Below are 16,995 nucleotides of genomic sequence, written 5' to 3' on the forward strand. Positions count from 1 at the left end.
GCTCGGGTGTGAAGTGTATGGTTTTCAGGGTTTTTAATCGTGAAGTCGGGTTCCCTGGGTCTTTTCCGGTGTTGTAGCCGTGTGTCTTATTTTGAAAGAACTATTTACGCGTTACCATAGCGACCGGAGAGCCTCAAGAAGCAGAGAGGAGGATGTTACTCTCAATGTTGTTGGTGCATTTCAGGAGGACCCTGCTAATAAAGTTACACAATCACACAGTGAATTCGCGTTTATGGTTATATTTACAAAATACCAGTTAACAGTTGGTTTAAATAATAATAATGGATTGCATTTATATAGCGCTATTCAAGACCCTCAAAGCACTTTACAATTCCACTATTCATTCACTCTCACATTCACACACTGGTGGAGGCAAGCTACAGTTGTAGCCACAGCTGCCCTGGGGCAGACTGACAGAGGCGAGGCTGCCATATCGCACCATCGGCCCCTCTGGCCATCACCAGTACGTGGTAGGTGAAATGTCTTGCCCAAAGACACAACGACCGAGACTGTCGGAGCCGGGGCTCGAACCGGCAACCTTTGGATCGATTTGGATCGGTCGCTTCCCAGGTCATCCGACCCGGATCCGCATTGGATCCGCTGTTGATTATAAGCTAGAATGATGCCCGCTAATGTTTGGCTCGAGTGTCCTAAAATCACACTTTCCCTCTGAGAAACAGTTTCATTACACTTTAATACCGTATTTAAATGACCGTGGTCTTCCCTCATTCTCATATACGTCACAATTTTCTCACAGCAAAATCAAACAAATTAGTGACAGTGAACATGGAAAAGTTTTCTTCATTCACTGCAACACACCTTTGCACATGTGCTCGTGAGCGCATGTGTTGTGCTTTATGAATTTGGACAATATGATGCGGTGTTTATAAAGGGACTGAGAAGGAAAAGTTATTTAATTGAGAGCAAATTTCATTTAAAAAAACCCCAGAACTACTCACACCTTTGCGCGTGCGCACACGAAGTGCTGCTCTTATGGAACGCGCGTGCGTCATATTCGATTTGTGCATGTATCTGTTTGTAACGTAACGGAAAAAGCTGCGGTTTGAAATTTTTCTTCTGCACCTAAATTTTCTGGTTCAGATGAGTTCAGTGAGAAGCGCTAAACGTCCATATTTACGGAAAAGCACATTTAGTGATTCAGTTTCTTCAACTTTCGTTTTAAGTGAAGGTAAGTGCAATCTTTAGACTAAAAATCGACATGTTTTATCTTCACATCTTACATTTAATATATGTGTTTCAAATCTGAACATTTTAAAAATGATATCCAGTTGATTATGATTTCCTCTTTTTCTGAATTGTAAAAACTACATTGTGAACAAACAAACTGACATTTGAAAGAGATTTTTTGCAAGAAAAGCAAGAAAATGTTGTAATCTGTTGCTATGATATAAATCATAACAATATGATGCTATGTTTTTGAAGACACTGGGAAAATAAAGTTCTTTATTAAGAGCGGATTTCATAAATGAGTGTGATTCAAATATTATTCTGTTCATTAAAAACAAAACAAGCTGGCACCGTGAAGTTTATATATAAGAGAACAGAGTTGGTTCTGATGGAAACATGCTCAAATCATAGTTATGAAGTCTGATAAGCTTTGTGTTAGAGACTCACTTAACCCCATGTTTCCCTTTCATTTTACAGCAATGTTGAGAAGAAGCCAAAGACTTCAGTCTAACGGCTATTACGGCAGCCAAGGAGAGCCGTTAATCTCCTACAAGGAGACTTTATACAGGTTAGTATTGGTCTACATGTTCTTTGTTGTCATCCACTGACATAGATGCATGTTTTGTAATCATAATCCATTTGTTCTTCCATGTACATTTTTTCTTCCATGATTTTGTTTTTTCTGTGCAGAATTTTCAAAAGGCGACGGCCCCGTCCAGTCCCTGACAATATTGACAGAGACACAGTTGAATACAACACTGTGGACTGTGACACTGTGGACTACATTAACAATGATTTTGTTGACTACAGCAGTGGCAGCAGCAGAGGTCATTTTAGAGCCATCAAGGCATTGGGACTTTTGGTCCTCATGCTGGCCTTGTGTTTTGGTAAATGATCTCCTTCCACAAACAATTACAGTCTTTCTAGTACTATGTGCTTTTCTTCTGGATTAAGCTTCTCGTCTTATTCTGTGTTTCTCTTCATCCACCAGGATTGATTTTCAGTATTGGAGGGCAGAAAATGGACTTTTCCACCCCGTTCATGAGTGAGGTATGAAAAACATATGAGGCTGATAATATATTCCCTGAAGATTAATCAGATAATAACAGTTTATTATTATATATATATTATAACATGAATGGTTCTTCTCAATTGCAGTACTTAATGAATGGACATAAACAGGTGGAAAGGAAGGTACAAGAGCTGCAAAGGGAGTTAATGGACTTAGGAAAAAGAATTGACTTCCTTCTTCCAGTTGGGGACAGGATGCCCAACTTTGCTCTGGAGGAACTGGGTAAGACATGAAATCGGATCAGAATTCACGTAAGAATTTCTTTGTTGTTGTTTTGCGATTCCTTTCTCACTCTGTGTTTTTGTCTACAGGAGCAAAGATTGTTAAAGAACAGTCTTCAGCATCCTACCTTACAGAACAGACTGGATTGAAGCTGTGGGGGCTTACATTGATACCCGCAAAACAACCCTGTGTAAGCCCAAGAGTCGTTATTCAGGTATAATCTACTTTCACAAAAAAAACAAGATACTATCTCACACATCTGCATGATTTAATAGTCAAACACTAGTGGTCCAAACTGAACTCTGTTTTTGTTTCTTTTTCTCTGTAGAGTCGAGCACCCATGGTCCCAGGAGTGTGTTGGAGTTTTGCGGGCTCCCAGGGACATTTAACAATTAAGCTGCCACACAGCATCGCCATCAGTCATGTGACACTGGGTCACATTTCTAAGATGGTGTCACCATCTGGAAAGGTCTCCAGTGCTCCCAGGATGTTTTCAGTGTTTGTAAGTCACAGATTTCCACTGCACCACTGTTCAACTGTTGCATTTTACATATGTGTATATAGAGAACAACTTTATCTGTATTTATTTCTGTCTTTTCAGGGAAAGAGAGCATTAGACGACAGTGGTGTCCACCTGGGAACATTCGTCTATGATCAAAATGGAGATCCACTCCAAACATTCAGGATTCCCGTGAGTACACTGTGCCATTAGACACATGCACATAGACTTTTCTATCCAGAGTATTTAGAGGTTAGCTCCCCTTGCTATCTGTATATCCACCCTCATAATAATCACAGTATTCCTAAATTTACCATCCTTTCAAGAGTCAAGAAAACTATTATGCAACTAACCCATCTTGTTTTTGTTTTGTCTCTCAGGACGACAAAGTAGACGTCATCCGCTCCATTACGCTGCAGGTGTTGAACAACTGGGGCAATCGTGAGTATTCTTGTTTGTACAAGTTCCGAGTTCATGGAAAGCTGGCATAACTAGCTTCCCATGAACTCCATCTATAAAAGAAAAGAGAGGAAAAATGTGAAAGTGAATCAGACTGCAACACATATTTAAATAATTGTATTTGAAAAAAATTGTCAATTTAACCCATGTTTTTTTCTCCAGCGAACGTCCATCCCACCAGGTAAGACATGTCTGATTAAGATGTTTGCAGTCTGATTCACCTCACCCCCAACCAGCCGTGGCAGAGGGCTTGCCCCTCCCTGAGCCTGGCTCTGCCAGAGGTTTCTTCCTGTTAAAAGGGAGTTTTTCCTCTCCACTGTTGCCAAGTGCTTGCTCAAAGGGGATCATCTGATTGTTGGGGTTTTTCTTCTCTTATATTGTAGGGTTTTTACTCTACATATACAGTGCTTAACAAATTTATTACATCACCTGTCATAGATATAAGAACACCCCAAATTTCTTAAACCTGTAATTCTTACATTAGGTGATGTTCGACTAACTTTGTTAAGCACTGTGTTATTGTGAATTGGCCCTCAATTGGAACTCATTTGGACTGAATTAAATTTCTTGTAAAACATAAAAATTCTCTAAATTGTCTCCACTGGAAATTTAGAGATATTTTTTAAAACAACAAGAATAAAATTTTAAGAAAATATTTTTCATGTCTTTTGGTATTCTTAATTGTCAGAGTATATTAAACAAGCGTGATAACACTATGGCCAGAGGATTTACATTTTGAAAATGAACATTTAAACTCCCAAAAGTAAAGAAAGTAAAGTCCATGTTGCATGTGCTGTGATATGAGAAGCCTTCACTGTGATGCAGGCTTTGAGGTTTAGTGAGGTAACTTCAGGTTTAACCATGTGTTTGTAGTTGGGACACCAGATAGACCAGGGGTCGGCAACCTGCGGCTCTTTAGTCCTTTTAGTGCGGCTCCGTGTGGCTTGGGAAAATAATTTTTTTTAAGTAATTAGCTGAAGTGTATTTTATTTATGTTAGTTCTTTTTTAACTTATAATTCTAAATTGGAAGATTATTGTGATATTGAAATACAAACATAAAATTATATTCTATTATTTTTTGATCGCTCAAAATAAGCGTCACACTCGCACAAGCCGGTGTACCCGCCGAAACGCCGTGCATTTATCGAGTATTTCGACCCCAGGTAGGCCAATTATGGATCTTCGGATCCACATTATGTCAGCAGCTGTTCTCCACCGTGAACTATGTTAAAAACAAACACCGCTCGCGCCTCACAGATGACAGCTTACAGTCCTGTGTAAAGATGAAAGGGACTTCGTACAGCCCCGAGTTGCAGACGCTGTGCGCAGAGGTTGAGGAGCAGAAGTCCCATTGTAAACATACCACGGCAGACTCGACGATGTTTCCATGAAAATGCTTTTCAGCATCTCTTTATTGACTACTTTTCACACAAAGTTGCTGTACAGCCGGCTGTAGCTTTTCAGCTCACAGCCCGACATACACCAACAACAACACAACAGCACAGATAGCACAGACGTTAAGGCGGTGAGGCGTGATTGCGGGTGCCACTCAGGTGCGTCCGCCTCCCCTGCAGCGGCGCTGCAGACCATGCCCCGCCACACACATTAACCAGGTAAAATACATATTTAGGTACAATTTTACAAATATCTGTTTTTCAATTTTTAGCAGCATAGTGCTGTTTTTCCAATTATTTTCTTAAAAGTCAGGTCAAGGCTCCAAAAGCCCAAAGGTGATATAAGGGTGGCGACTCACAACAGTTTTTGTTTGCTACATGGATCATTTTAGTTCAGCTGGGTGTCTTTCCTTTTGTTATATTTCTTTAAGAGTTCAAAATGTGTTAATTACATAAATAAAATTAAAAAAATATTTAAATAAAATTTTTATTTTATTTAAATAAAATTACAATTTTAATTATGTCATGATAGAGAAATATAGAGAAAATGTAATTTTCTCTATAGCAGTTCATGGATTTCATAAGCAACACACCTTAGTTGTTCACACAAAGCATAAAGGTAAAAAAACAATATATAGACTGTTATCTTCATTTTAGATGTCAAAAAGTATTTGTGGCTCCCAGTGTTTTCTTTTGCGCGGAAATCGCGTCCAAAGGACTCTTTGGGTGTTAAAGCTTGCTGACCCCTGAGATAGACCATTAAGCATATTGCATCTTGTTTTTTAACTTCATCAATTAGCAGATTTTACTGGAAATTTTTATTTAATAACCCCAAATTTGGACTTATTGATAACAGAAACAAGCTTCTACACTCATTTTATTTAGTTCTGTTAATTTCAAAACAAAGCTTCTTTTCCTTTTTCTTCACTAATGGTGTCACCTCCTGTAAGTTGTCATGACTTTTGAGTCATGATATGTATAAATTCTAAATGAGTGAAAGTCAGGGACTGGGCCAGATCGGACGGTCTGAGGCAGCTTTGTTCTGGTCTCCACCTCTGTGTGGAGTTGCTTCCTTGAGCTCATCCACTCACATCTGCAGGTAGTGTGAAATCAAGAGGCTGTGCATTTAGGAGCTGTGGTGCTAGATCTCCACCAGTTTGTATTTCTGCCATGGTAGTAAATGGGCTCTGTCTCTTGTCCTCGTTTCTCTGCGTTTACTCTTTAGTAACTTTTGTATATCATCTTCTCTGTAGAACTCAGTGATTCCTGAGATTAGGGACAAAACAGGTTTTAATTTTCTAAAATATATTTTTTGATTTTTCAAAAACATATTTACATATAATTGTAACACAAAGTTTTGGCTGTCTCACCATGGTTTGGTACAATCTCCCAGGTGTAACATTTTTTAATAATTTATGTTTTTGCTGGAGAAGTGCAAGGTTTTTGTCAACACCGTCAGACACAAAGAAATGCAAAAATATATATTTTAAATTAAGTTGTTTCAGCTATTTTGAATACTAGCAGCTTCTCTATTTTATTGTTTATGCACATATGTTTTCAAAGTAATTATACCACATTTAAAAGTAAGATTGTTTTGGCTTTTTATTATTAGAGTTACAGTCATACATATTTTCAGAAGCTTGTATTTAATCTGTATAAGAAACAGTCATATTAAGCAGCATGCAAATTACACATTTATTGAGAAAATTACATATTTTTATTGGAAGATCATGAGGGAGGAAACTATATGGTTCTCCAAAAGAGAAAAATAAACAAAAACTCCATATTATGGAGTTGACAAGGTGCTGACGGTGGTGACACAAATCTGACAGTGGTGACACACTAGTAGAAAACAAGATATTATTTCTTTCAAAATGACCATTAAACATTAGCAACCTTTGTAATATCACAAGACACATCATAACAATTCTGTTTTTGCACATGTCAAGTTCTACATCTACACAGCAAGTAGCTGCCTACTACTCCTTGATTCCTAAAGTTCTCTGTGGTTGTGTGTTTAGACCCTGCTGGACTTTCTCTCCTTTTGACTCTCTGTGCTTGTTTCCAAAACCTTCCCTTCTGACTTTTTTCTCTTCCTTTCAGATCACTGGTGTTCTTTATTTTTCCCTCTTTCACTCTATTTCTCCATCTTTCGCTTTCCTTTATGAGAAACTCTTTCTTCAACTCAGGCTGGCTGTTAATTTTTTCTCTCTTTCTTTTTTGATCATCCCTGTTCCTTCTCTTTTGTTCCTCTACTGACAGGTTCCCCTTTGCTATTCTAGTCTGAAATGTACCATTATGTAATTACAATAATTTTTCTGTACCTTGTGCTTTTTCACAGATTAAGGATGAATATTCACAACACAATTATGCATTAAGCAATAGAAATGCTATCCAGCCATTAAGTTTGATGTCATTAGCCATTTCCAGGTCCAAACCCCGCTGCAGATCCCAAAGTCAAAGGAACTCTGCGGTATCACTGAGAGTTACAAATTGTCTAAATTCTTTCATCTTTAATAAAATGATCAGTGTGTGGCTCCACCAGGTGTAACATCCAGGCATCCATGAAAACAGAATATATGAAATTTAACAGAGTTAGAAGTTAGATTGCTTGTTTCCACCTGAACATGATATACCAGCTTTGCTACCACTTCCAACATAAATGGAGACAAAACTAAACAGCAGTGACTATTGTCAGGTTACTGAAGTTGGGCTAGCTGGTATATAGTGATGTGCTACGTGATCGCTAGCGACACAGCTGTGTTAGCATAATATAAACACAGTGAAGCTGACGGATGAATGCTAACCTTTTTCCACTTGATAAAAGTTAACGTGAGGGTTCCTGATGGTTAGGCTGACAGTGATCACTAGCTGCTTTTAGGGGCTTGTTCAGATGTAATAGAACAAGATAAAAAGCATTAAAACATTTTAACAGCACAACAGGCTTAATAAGCACAGAGTAGTTTGGGCCTGGAAGCGGGATTCATACATCATCACTTAAAGAACAGCTCTCGGGGCACAGCTAGCTCAGTAGATGCCACATGATCGAAAGGTAGTATTGAAATGGTAGTAAATGGGCTCTGTCTCTTGTCCTCGTTTCTCTGCGTTTACTCTTTAGTAACTTTTGTATATCATCTTCTCTGTAGAACTCAGTGATTCCTGAGATTAGGGACAAAACAGGTTTTAATTTTCTAAAATATATTTTTTGATTTTTCAAAAACATATTTACATATAATTGTAACACAAAGTTTTGGCTGTCTCACCATGGTTTGGTACAATCTCCCAGGTGTAACATTTTTTAATAATTTATGTTTTTGCTGGAGAAGTGCAAGGTTTTTGTCAACACCGTCAGACACAAAGAAATGCAAAAATATATATTTTAAATTAAGTTGTTTCAGCTATTTTGAATACTAGCAGCTTCTCTATTTTATTGTTTATGCACATATGTTTTCAAAGTAATTATACCACATTTAAAAGTAAGATTGTTTTGGCTTTTTATTATTAGAGTTACAGTCATACATATTTTCAGAAGCTTGTATTTAATCTGTATAAGAAACAGTCATATTAAGCAGCATGCAAATTACACATTTATTGAGAAAATTACATATTTTTATTGGAAGATCATGAGGGAGGAAACTATATGGTTCTCCAAAAGAGAAAAATAAACAAAAACTCCATATTATGGAGTTGACAAGGTGCTGACGGTGGTGACACAAATCTGACAGTGGTGACACACTAGTAGAAAACAAGATATTATTTCTTTCAAAATGACCATTAAACATTAGCAACCTTTGTAATATCACAAGACACATCATAACAATTCTGTTTTTGCACATGTCAAGTTCTACATCTACACAGCAAGTAGCTGCCTACTACTCCTTGATTCCTAAAGTTCTCTGTGGTTGTGTGTTTAGACCCTGCTGGACTTTCTCTCCTTTTGACTCTCTGTGCTTGTTTCCAAAACCTTCCCTTCTGACTTTTTTCTCTTCCTTTCAGATCACTGGTGTTCTTTATTTTTCCCTCTTTCACTCTATTTCTCCATCTTTCGCTTTCCTTTATGAGAAACTCTTTCTTCAACTCAGGCTGGCTGTTAATTTTTTCTCTCTTTCTTTTTTGATCATCCCTGTTCCTTCTCTTTTGTTCCTCTACTGACAGGTTCCCCTTTGCTATTCTAGTCTGAAATGTACCATTATGTAATTACAATAATTTTTCTGTACCTTGTGCTTTTTCACAGATTAAGGATGAATATTCACAACACAATTATGCATTAAGCAATAGAAATGCTATCCAGCCATTAAGTTTGATGTCATTAGCCATTTCCAGGTCCAAACCCCGCTGCAGATCCCAAAGTCAAAGGAACTCTGCGGTATCACTGAGAGTTACAAATTGTCTAAATTCTTTCATCTTTAATAAAATGATCAGTGTGTGGCTCCACCAGGTGTAACATCCAGGCATCCATGAAAACAGAATATATGAAATTTAACAGAGTTAGAAGTTAGATTGCTTGTTTCCACCTGAACATGATATACCAGCTTTGCTACCACTTCCAACATAAATGGAGACAAAACTAAACAGCAGTGACTATTGTCAGGTTACTGAAGTTGGGCTAGCTGGTATATAGTGATGTGCTACGTGATCGCTAGCGACACAGCTGTGTTAGCATAATATAAACACAGTGAAGCTGACGGATGAATGCTAACCTTTTTCCACTTGATAAAAGTTAACGTGAGGGTTCCTGATGGTTAGGCTGACAGTGATCACTAGCTGCTTTTAGGGGCTTGTTCAGATGTAATAGAACAAGATAAAAAGCATTAAAACATTTTAACAGCACAACAGGCTTAATAAGCACAGAGTAGTTTGGGCCTGGAAGCGGGATTCATACATCATCACTTAAAGAACAGCTCTCGGGGCACAGCTAGCTCAGTAGATGCCACATGATCGAAAGGTTGGGCGTTCAGATCCAACGAACAGAGGCTATCCTGGATTGGTAGCTGCCCACTGCATCACTGAGTGAATGGGTTAAATGCAGAGGACTAAGCATTTTCCTACAGGATTAATAATGTATACATAAACAATGAGATTCAAGATAAGGCAAATTTGATAATATTTGACACATCTGTGAAGCAGAAATATCAGTAAAATACACAAGAGGTAATATGACTGAAATATTAGTAAAAAATAACTTAATATAAATGGTGAATAGAACACTTTTGTGACATTTGTCAACACTATTAGAAAAAGGGTCAACACCGTCAGACAAAAATCCTGATGGTGTTGACATCTGATGGTGTTGACAAAATACCCTACTTTCTCTCATAACACATGTTTTTCTGATAGAAGCCATCTTGTTTTTCATCATTTGCTTATGGCCTCTACAATCTACCTAAATGAGGCTGTTTTTACAAAAAAAAATAAAAAATAAAATCTTGGATTACATCGACTTTGGTGTTGACGCACTATGGTTGTGACACAGAGTTTTATCAGAAAGGTGTGCAATAAATGAAATAAAAACAAACAAATAATCACAGCAGTGACCTCATGGCATGTGTATCAAACAGGAAGTGGTAAAGGGGTCCTCAGAGTGTAAGCTACCCACAATAATTCCTGATTTTTTTGTACTTTTGAAAAAATCTGACAGTGTTGACAAAAACTCTGGACACGATTTTAATCACTTAAAAATATTTAAAAAAAATTTTTCAATTGCATATTTTGATATTATATAAGGTATTGACTTAAATACTTTGTGACGAGAGCCATGATGTTTAATTTTACATTACTTTAAATTTTTTTTCTGTATTTTGATATTATCACACCTGCTTCTAGACAATGGATTTTTAAGGTACTGGTAATGTATTGTACCATTTAAAATAAATATATATTTATAAAAAGGCAAAATCATAGTTTTGTTGTATAAACATTGCCTTGGTTTGTCTTTTAGGCAGTTGGGGTAACACTTGTATGCATATTTTTAACCACAAAATTGGGTTTTATCTGCCGGACATGTTTTGTCCCTTATCTCAAGAATCACTGGAACTACACATCTGCTACTATATAACTCATCTGGAAATCTTACCTCTCCCGTCTCGAGGAATTTCCAGTTATCAGCAGGTTTTTGCCATTCTGCTTGCAGCTACGCCAGGGGTGTCCAACTCCAGGCCTCGAGGGCCGGTGTACTGCAGGTTTTAGATCTCAACCTGGGTCAAGACACCTGAACGAAATGATTAGTTCATTACCAGGCCTCTGGAGAACTTCAAGACATGTTGAGGAGGTCATTTAGCCATTTAAATCAGCTGTGCTGGATCAGGGACACATCTCAAACCTGCAGGACACCGGCCCTCAAGGCCTGGAGTTGGACACTCATGAGCTACGCCATGCCCCTCCAAAAAGCCCCCAAATCACTGGAGACTCAGCTCCTCCCCCTCTACGACCCTGCCACACGCTTGGTTTGAAACCCGGCCAGCCCACTGATAACCACCCTCGCCATCATCACCCAGTGCATGCCAAGTAAGGCAAAGCAGAACATTTATCCAAGCAGCCATTCTCCATCTTCTCACCTACGAGTACTATCTTATATGATACCTGATATAGCTCATAGTTTCTGCCCACCCAGCTCCCCCTCTTCCCAGCAGCACTTTGAAAACAAATACTGAAAACACGAATCCCACCATCCGGCTCCGTTTTTGGGGCTCAGTAACAGTCGAATCATGGCACTGAAAATTCTTTTTTAATGGTATCCGTCATGTTCTCTAGGAAGTGGTTGGAGAGCTCAACCTCACAGCTGTGTAAACTTTCATGTGCTCTTCTACTAAAAACACTTAAAGTGCTTTACACAACTTGCCTCATTCACCCAGAAGATCCATTAGAGCTGATTGAGGACCATCAGGGTGCAGAAGTAAGCTTGAGAGAAGGTGAGAAGGAGAAAAAACACAACCAACATGAGTACAAGGACAAACTAGGGTCACACACAACTTTATACAAGTAAAGACACACATACATGTACAGTAGTGCAAAGAATATTATGTAAAGCCGCTCGACAATAGTGGAAAGAATACCAATAAAGTGTATCAATATGAGTCAAAGTATGCGTCTGCAGTTCAGCATCAACAAATGAAGTTAACAGGAGTTTATGTGACTAGTTCACATGACATAGAAATCAGCTTTTAAACAGAGTGCAGTTATGGGTTTCTTCAAATATGAACTAGGTGACAATAAATGTCACCCACAGATCCACCAATTAAACTGTAAACAAGACATGATCAGTGTTAATTGTTCACTGTTTCAAAAGAAAATAAAGTCCTTGTTATAACATGTCAGTGACACAGATGTTTTTGAAGCTGTTGTTAAAGTTGTTTACACCAACGTTTAAATCTAATACAACAGGAAGGAAGAACAAAAATGGTCACAACTATTACTAACAGTGTGACTCACAGTAGTAATTGCTTCATTCAATCTGCCACATCAGAGCACTCTACCTGAAAAAAGGACAGCAGGTGTGTTTTTGTAACTTTTTTTTAAAGAAAAAAACTTAAATGAAATTAAACATGAATTGTTTTTGAAGTTTTCAAAAAAAAAAAAAAAAAAATCCATGTTATGCAAAAACATGCAGGCAGAAAATGCATTACTTCAAAAATCAATGAGGAGAGAAACAGAGGCCCAGACTTCTGAATCAAAACAACAACACATGCAGATGTTTGACATCAACGCCAACTACAGAAGTGACTTAACAGCAGTGAATCTTTGCACTCTGATGTAGTAAATAACTGGATGCTTGGATGTGATCACTAATCTTACCACACATTTACAGATGATTAAATACACAACTTCCTAACCACAGAAATCTGTGTGAGGTGGCATACATGAGATAGTGGCTTCAGTCTTTCCTACTTGCTGTTTTTGTTACAGTGAAGCAGACACAGGGATGATGCCTATGTTGTTTTGTCATAGATGATGTGAAGGTAATCATTTTCATCAAGGCCTCATTCTTAGAACAGATTACAAATGGTAAAGATGAATTACACTGGACTCACTGTTTCTTATACAAAGTACTTTTGATTATTAATTACATTATTGATTAACAACTGACTGAAAATCAGTATCAGATAATTAAAGGTATTTACAGGTTTATCTGACTTTTATACATCACAACACAGCTTCAGCCAAAGTGCCCACTAGAGGGCACACTTGTTCAAAGGTTTACAAATATTCTAAATCACAAAACGAATGAGTCATAATTCTGGTTTGTTTTTGTCAGATGTCAAACAAATCCAGATGCAGCCTGAGAAGGGAACATGAAAGAGCCTGTGCATCAATCATCCAGGGATGAGGGAAATCTCAGATGGTTGATTCTGTTCATCGTTACATTTATCACTGAGGCATAACTTTCAGCATACTGGTTACTTAACAGCCTTTTGGAAATGATTTTCATACTTTCATGTAACAGTAAAAAAGAAATAATCCCCCTTTTGTTGTAGATGCGTAGTATTAGATGGTGGGCTCCTGAAGCCATCAAATTGAAGAGGTGGAGGTGGAAGGACATCTGGTTGATGTACTACAACCCTCCAAGCTGGCTGTGGATGCTGGGAGGAGACAGCACTGTCTTATGAAGCCAAGTCAACCAGTGATACATGCAAACTTGTATCCTGGTGATAATTGGAGAGATGTCTGCAGCAGGGTGTGTACTGATGAGGGCAGCCTGGCTCCTTCATTTAAATTTGGTCAGACTTTGAGGTCATATTGTGAGTTGCTAACCTCTGGATTAGCTCGCATGTCATCATCACACAGAAGATCTCAGAAACTGTAATGTCAATGTCAATGTTTTCATCCTGAATTGATTGAATAAAAATGGCAGTTTTATAAAAGTTACGCCTCCCTATTTTTGCCGTTTCCTGTCTTGGCTGCTTCATTCATGTTGGAAATATCATATCCACCAGCAAGCTGACTCTGAGGGAGACCATCAGCCTCAGCAGTGAAGGACAGAAAGGTGCACGTGGAATACACATTATGGTATTCTACCAATTATGTAAGTGTTAAGAAAAAAATTATATCTCTATGTTTTGATAATAGTTTTTCAACATCTAATATTTGAGATAATTCTGATCTTTTTGTCATTAATCTCTTGGATGAGCCCCCAACTGTGCATGGCCCCCTGGGCAAGTGTCCAGCATGCCCTTTGGGTGATCCAGCCCAGCCTGGATAGCAAAATGACTCTGGACCGGTGTTGTACCAAAAAGTGATTGTCTGTTCATATTTATTCTACTGTAAATGACTTGTTGGTATAGAATATATGAAACATATGTCAAATGTTTCCTCGTGAATGATATCATCCCTTCTATCCCTTTGAAGACGTGAGGCTCCATAAATGCTAAAGAGGTAAGTATTATTTCTCAGTTGCAATGAATAGAAAATAAACTGTAGAAAAATAAACAAAAGAAAGAAGAAGAGAAATAACAATTTAACATAAACCCGTGACACACTCCAGGGTAGGGCTGGGCCATATCATACCATTCACGATAATACTGGTGTAATGTTGGGCAATGATAAGAAAATGAAATATCGCGATAGAATATGGGTAAAACGCGCATGCCCAGTGCCTTTGTTTACATACGCACATGGCGGCGATGCAGAATGAGAGGAGCGAAAGTAGATCGTTGAATGAAGAAGAATGAAACGGATGAACCAGAATTGGTTTGTAAAAATGCTGCAACTTCAGTGGTGTGGAACTGGCTTACCTTTCGTCCGTCAGATACACAACAAAGCACTATTTTGATAGCGCATGCTAGGGCTGTCGTTATTACCGTGTTTTTTGGAAAATACGGCACACTTAAGATCAATCCTTTGATAATATTTTTTTTAGTCGCATTTGCGACCAAATTGGTCGCACTCTAGAGCCCTGCAAGAGGATAGCAGAAATGGCAACAAATATAACAATAAAGATATTTTAGTTGGCGTAGAAGGACTAATGTGTTTTACCAAAATAAAGAAGAGATTGCAGGCTCTTTAACAGATCCGTGAACGGAGTCCGGATCGGAGTCCACTTGCACAGCGAGTCTGGAACTTGATTTGGATCCGGTCGTTTCCCAGATCATCCGACCCGGATCCGCTGTTGATTATAAGCTAGAATGATGCCCGCTAATGTTTGGCTCGAGTGTCCTAACGGCTATTACGGCAGCCAAGGAGAGCCCTTAATCTCCTACAAGGAGACTTTACACAGGTTAGTGTTGGTCTACATGTTCTTTGCTGTCATCCACTGACATAGATGCATGTTTTGTAATCATAATCCATTTGTTCTTCCATGTACATTTTTTCTTACATGATTTTGTTTTTTCTGTGCAGAATTTTCAAAAGGCGACGGCCCCGTCCAGTCCCTGACAATAATGACCAAGACACAGTTGAATACAACACTGACGACCGTGACACTGTGGACTACAACACTGATGATTTTGTTGACTACAGTAGTGACAGCAGCAGAGGTCTCTTTAGAGCCATCAAGGCATTGGGACTTTTGGTCCTCCTGCTGGCCTTGTGGTAGTACTACGTGCTTTTCTTCTGGATTAAGCTTCTCTTCTTATTCTCTGTTTCTCTTCATCCACCAGGATTGATTTTCAGTATTGGAGGGCTGAAAATGGACTTTTCCACCCTGTTCATGAGTGAGGTATGAAAATCATATGAAGCTCATAATATATTCCCTGAAAATTACTCAGATAATGCCGGTTTATTATATATTATTATTAAATAGACTTTTCAATCCAGAGTACTTCAAGATTAGCACCCGCTGCTATCTGTATATCCTCCCTCATAGTAATCACAGTATTCCTAAATTTACCATCCTTTCAAGAGTTAAAAAACTTTTGTCCGACTAACCCATCTTGGTTTTTTTTTGTGTCTCAGGATGACAAAGTAGATGTCATCCACTCCGTCACACTGCATGTGTTGAACAACTGGGGCAATTATAATCTGTTGTTGTTGTTGTTGTGAAATAACTGAAATAAAAATTTCAATTCAATTCGAATTCAATCACGAGTATTCTTGTCTGTACAGCTTACGAGTTCATTCTTTATGTATAAAAGAAAAGAGAGGAAAAATGTGAAAGTGAATCAGACTCCAAAACATATTTAAATAATTGTATTAGATCCAAAACATCCGGAAGCATAAACACAAATAACCACACACACAGAGACGGGGGAAAGCAGAGAAAACAACAAAACACTACTACACATGGAAAATAAACATATTTATAAGGACCTCCCGAGGAGGATGACCCATGAGGATCGCCAGCCCGAGGTACAAAAAGACATAAGTCCTGGGTCCCCAGATCCAGGCCATGATATAAAGTGGTCAGTGTTACTGTTCTCCCAGGCAGTATTATAAAGGGTAGTATCCAGGCATCCATGAAAAAGAAGATTTATAAGGTTGAGGTGAGTTAGAAGTAAGCTAGCCAGCTGACATGATATATTTTGTACCAGCTAATGTATTTAATAAAACACACATACAACACTGCTAAAACAGTGGAAGTAAACAAAATTGAAAATCTCCATAACAGAGTTTTTTGGAGAGTTAGTTATGTTAGCCTAGTTGAGATTATCTATCTGCCGGGTGACTAGCTACAGTGTTGCCAGTACACACAGCAGCACTGCAAGTGTTTGTTAGAATGTTTAGGGTAAGCATTAACTTTCTTTCAATGTACGTGCATGTTGAGGGTCAGTCAGTGAGGTTCAGCTCCTGTGAGTGCCCGATTGGCAAAGATAAGTGCCATCATATGGCTGCATTGTTGATTTGAGTGGAGAAGAATGTGTATCGCACTGATGTGGAATGTGTATAGAAGAGCGTGAAATTATCCAAAGCAGAAGAAATTACTGCTTTTCGCTACTCAGGTTAAACAAACCCCAAACCCCAGCAGCAGTCTATTGTATTGAGTGTCCACTAAAATTAAAATAAAAGCGTTCTAACATCTCACTTGCTTGTTTTTATTAAGGCATACATGTACACTATTTTTATTAATAGATATTTCGCTACTGAGGTTAAACATGATATATAAGTCACTTAGATAACTTCTAAATGTTAAGTTTGGTTTATTTCAGTGTTTTATTTGTTCCTGAGTAAATCGGTTTGGCTGTGATTAAAGTTAAGCTTCATAACATATTACTCACAGTTAAATTAAAAG

At 38.2% G+C, this 16,995-nt stretch overlaps 1 protein-coding gene across 5 annotated transcripts; it reads left to right on the top strand.

The window, feature by feature from the left end:
* Window positions 1-1,036: 1,036 nt before the first annotated feature.
* Window positions 1,037-15,824, top strand: LOC146522007 (sperm-associated antigen 4 protein-like). Of its 5 annotated transcripts, none has more exons than XM_085149869.1 (9): window positions 1,037-1,189; window positions 1,666-1,756; window positions 1,879-2,075; window positions 2,180-2,238; window positions 2,347-2,482; window positions 2,572-2,696; window positions 2,811-2,984; window positions 3,084-3,173; window positions 15,723-15,824. In XM_085149869.1, exons 1-9 carry the CDS (start codon window positions 1,102-1,104, stop codon window positions 15,807-15,809), a joined length of 1,047 nt encoding a protein of 348 aa, XP_085005995.1. In that variant the 5' UTR covers window positions 1,037-1,101; the 3' UTR covers window positions 15,810-15,824. The 5 variants fall into 5 exon arrangements, with proteins under 5 accessions (XP_085005995.1, XP_085005993.1, XP_085005994.1 ...); XM_085149868.1 differs by lacking the exon at window positions 15,723-15,824 and adding an exon at window positions 3,362-4,095 and having other exon boundaries at window positions 1,038-1,189; XM_085149867.1 differs by having other exon boundaries at window positions 2,811-3,173.
* The last annotated feature ends 1,171 nt before the right edge of the window (window positions 15,825-16,995 follow it).

The sequence above is a fragment of the Neolamprologus multifasciatus genome, chromosome 3 (assembly GCF_963576455.1).
Source record: "Neolamprologus multifasciatus chromosome 3, fNeoMul1.2, whole genome shotgun sequence".
Lineage (NCBI taxonomy): Eukaryota > Metazoa > Chordata > Actinopteri > Cichliformes > Cichlidae > Neolamprologus > Neolamprologus multifasciatus.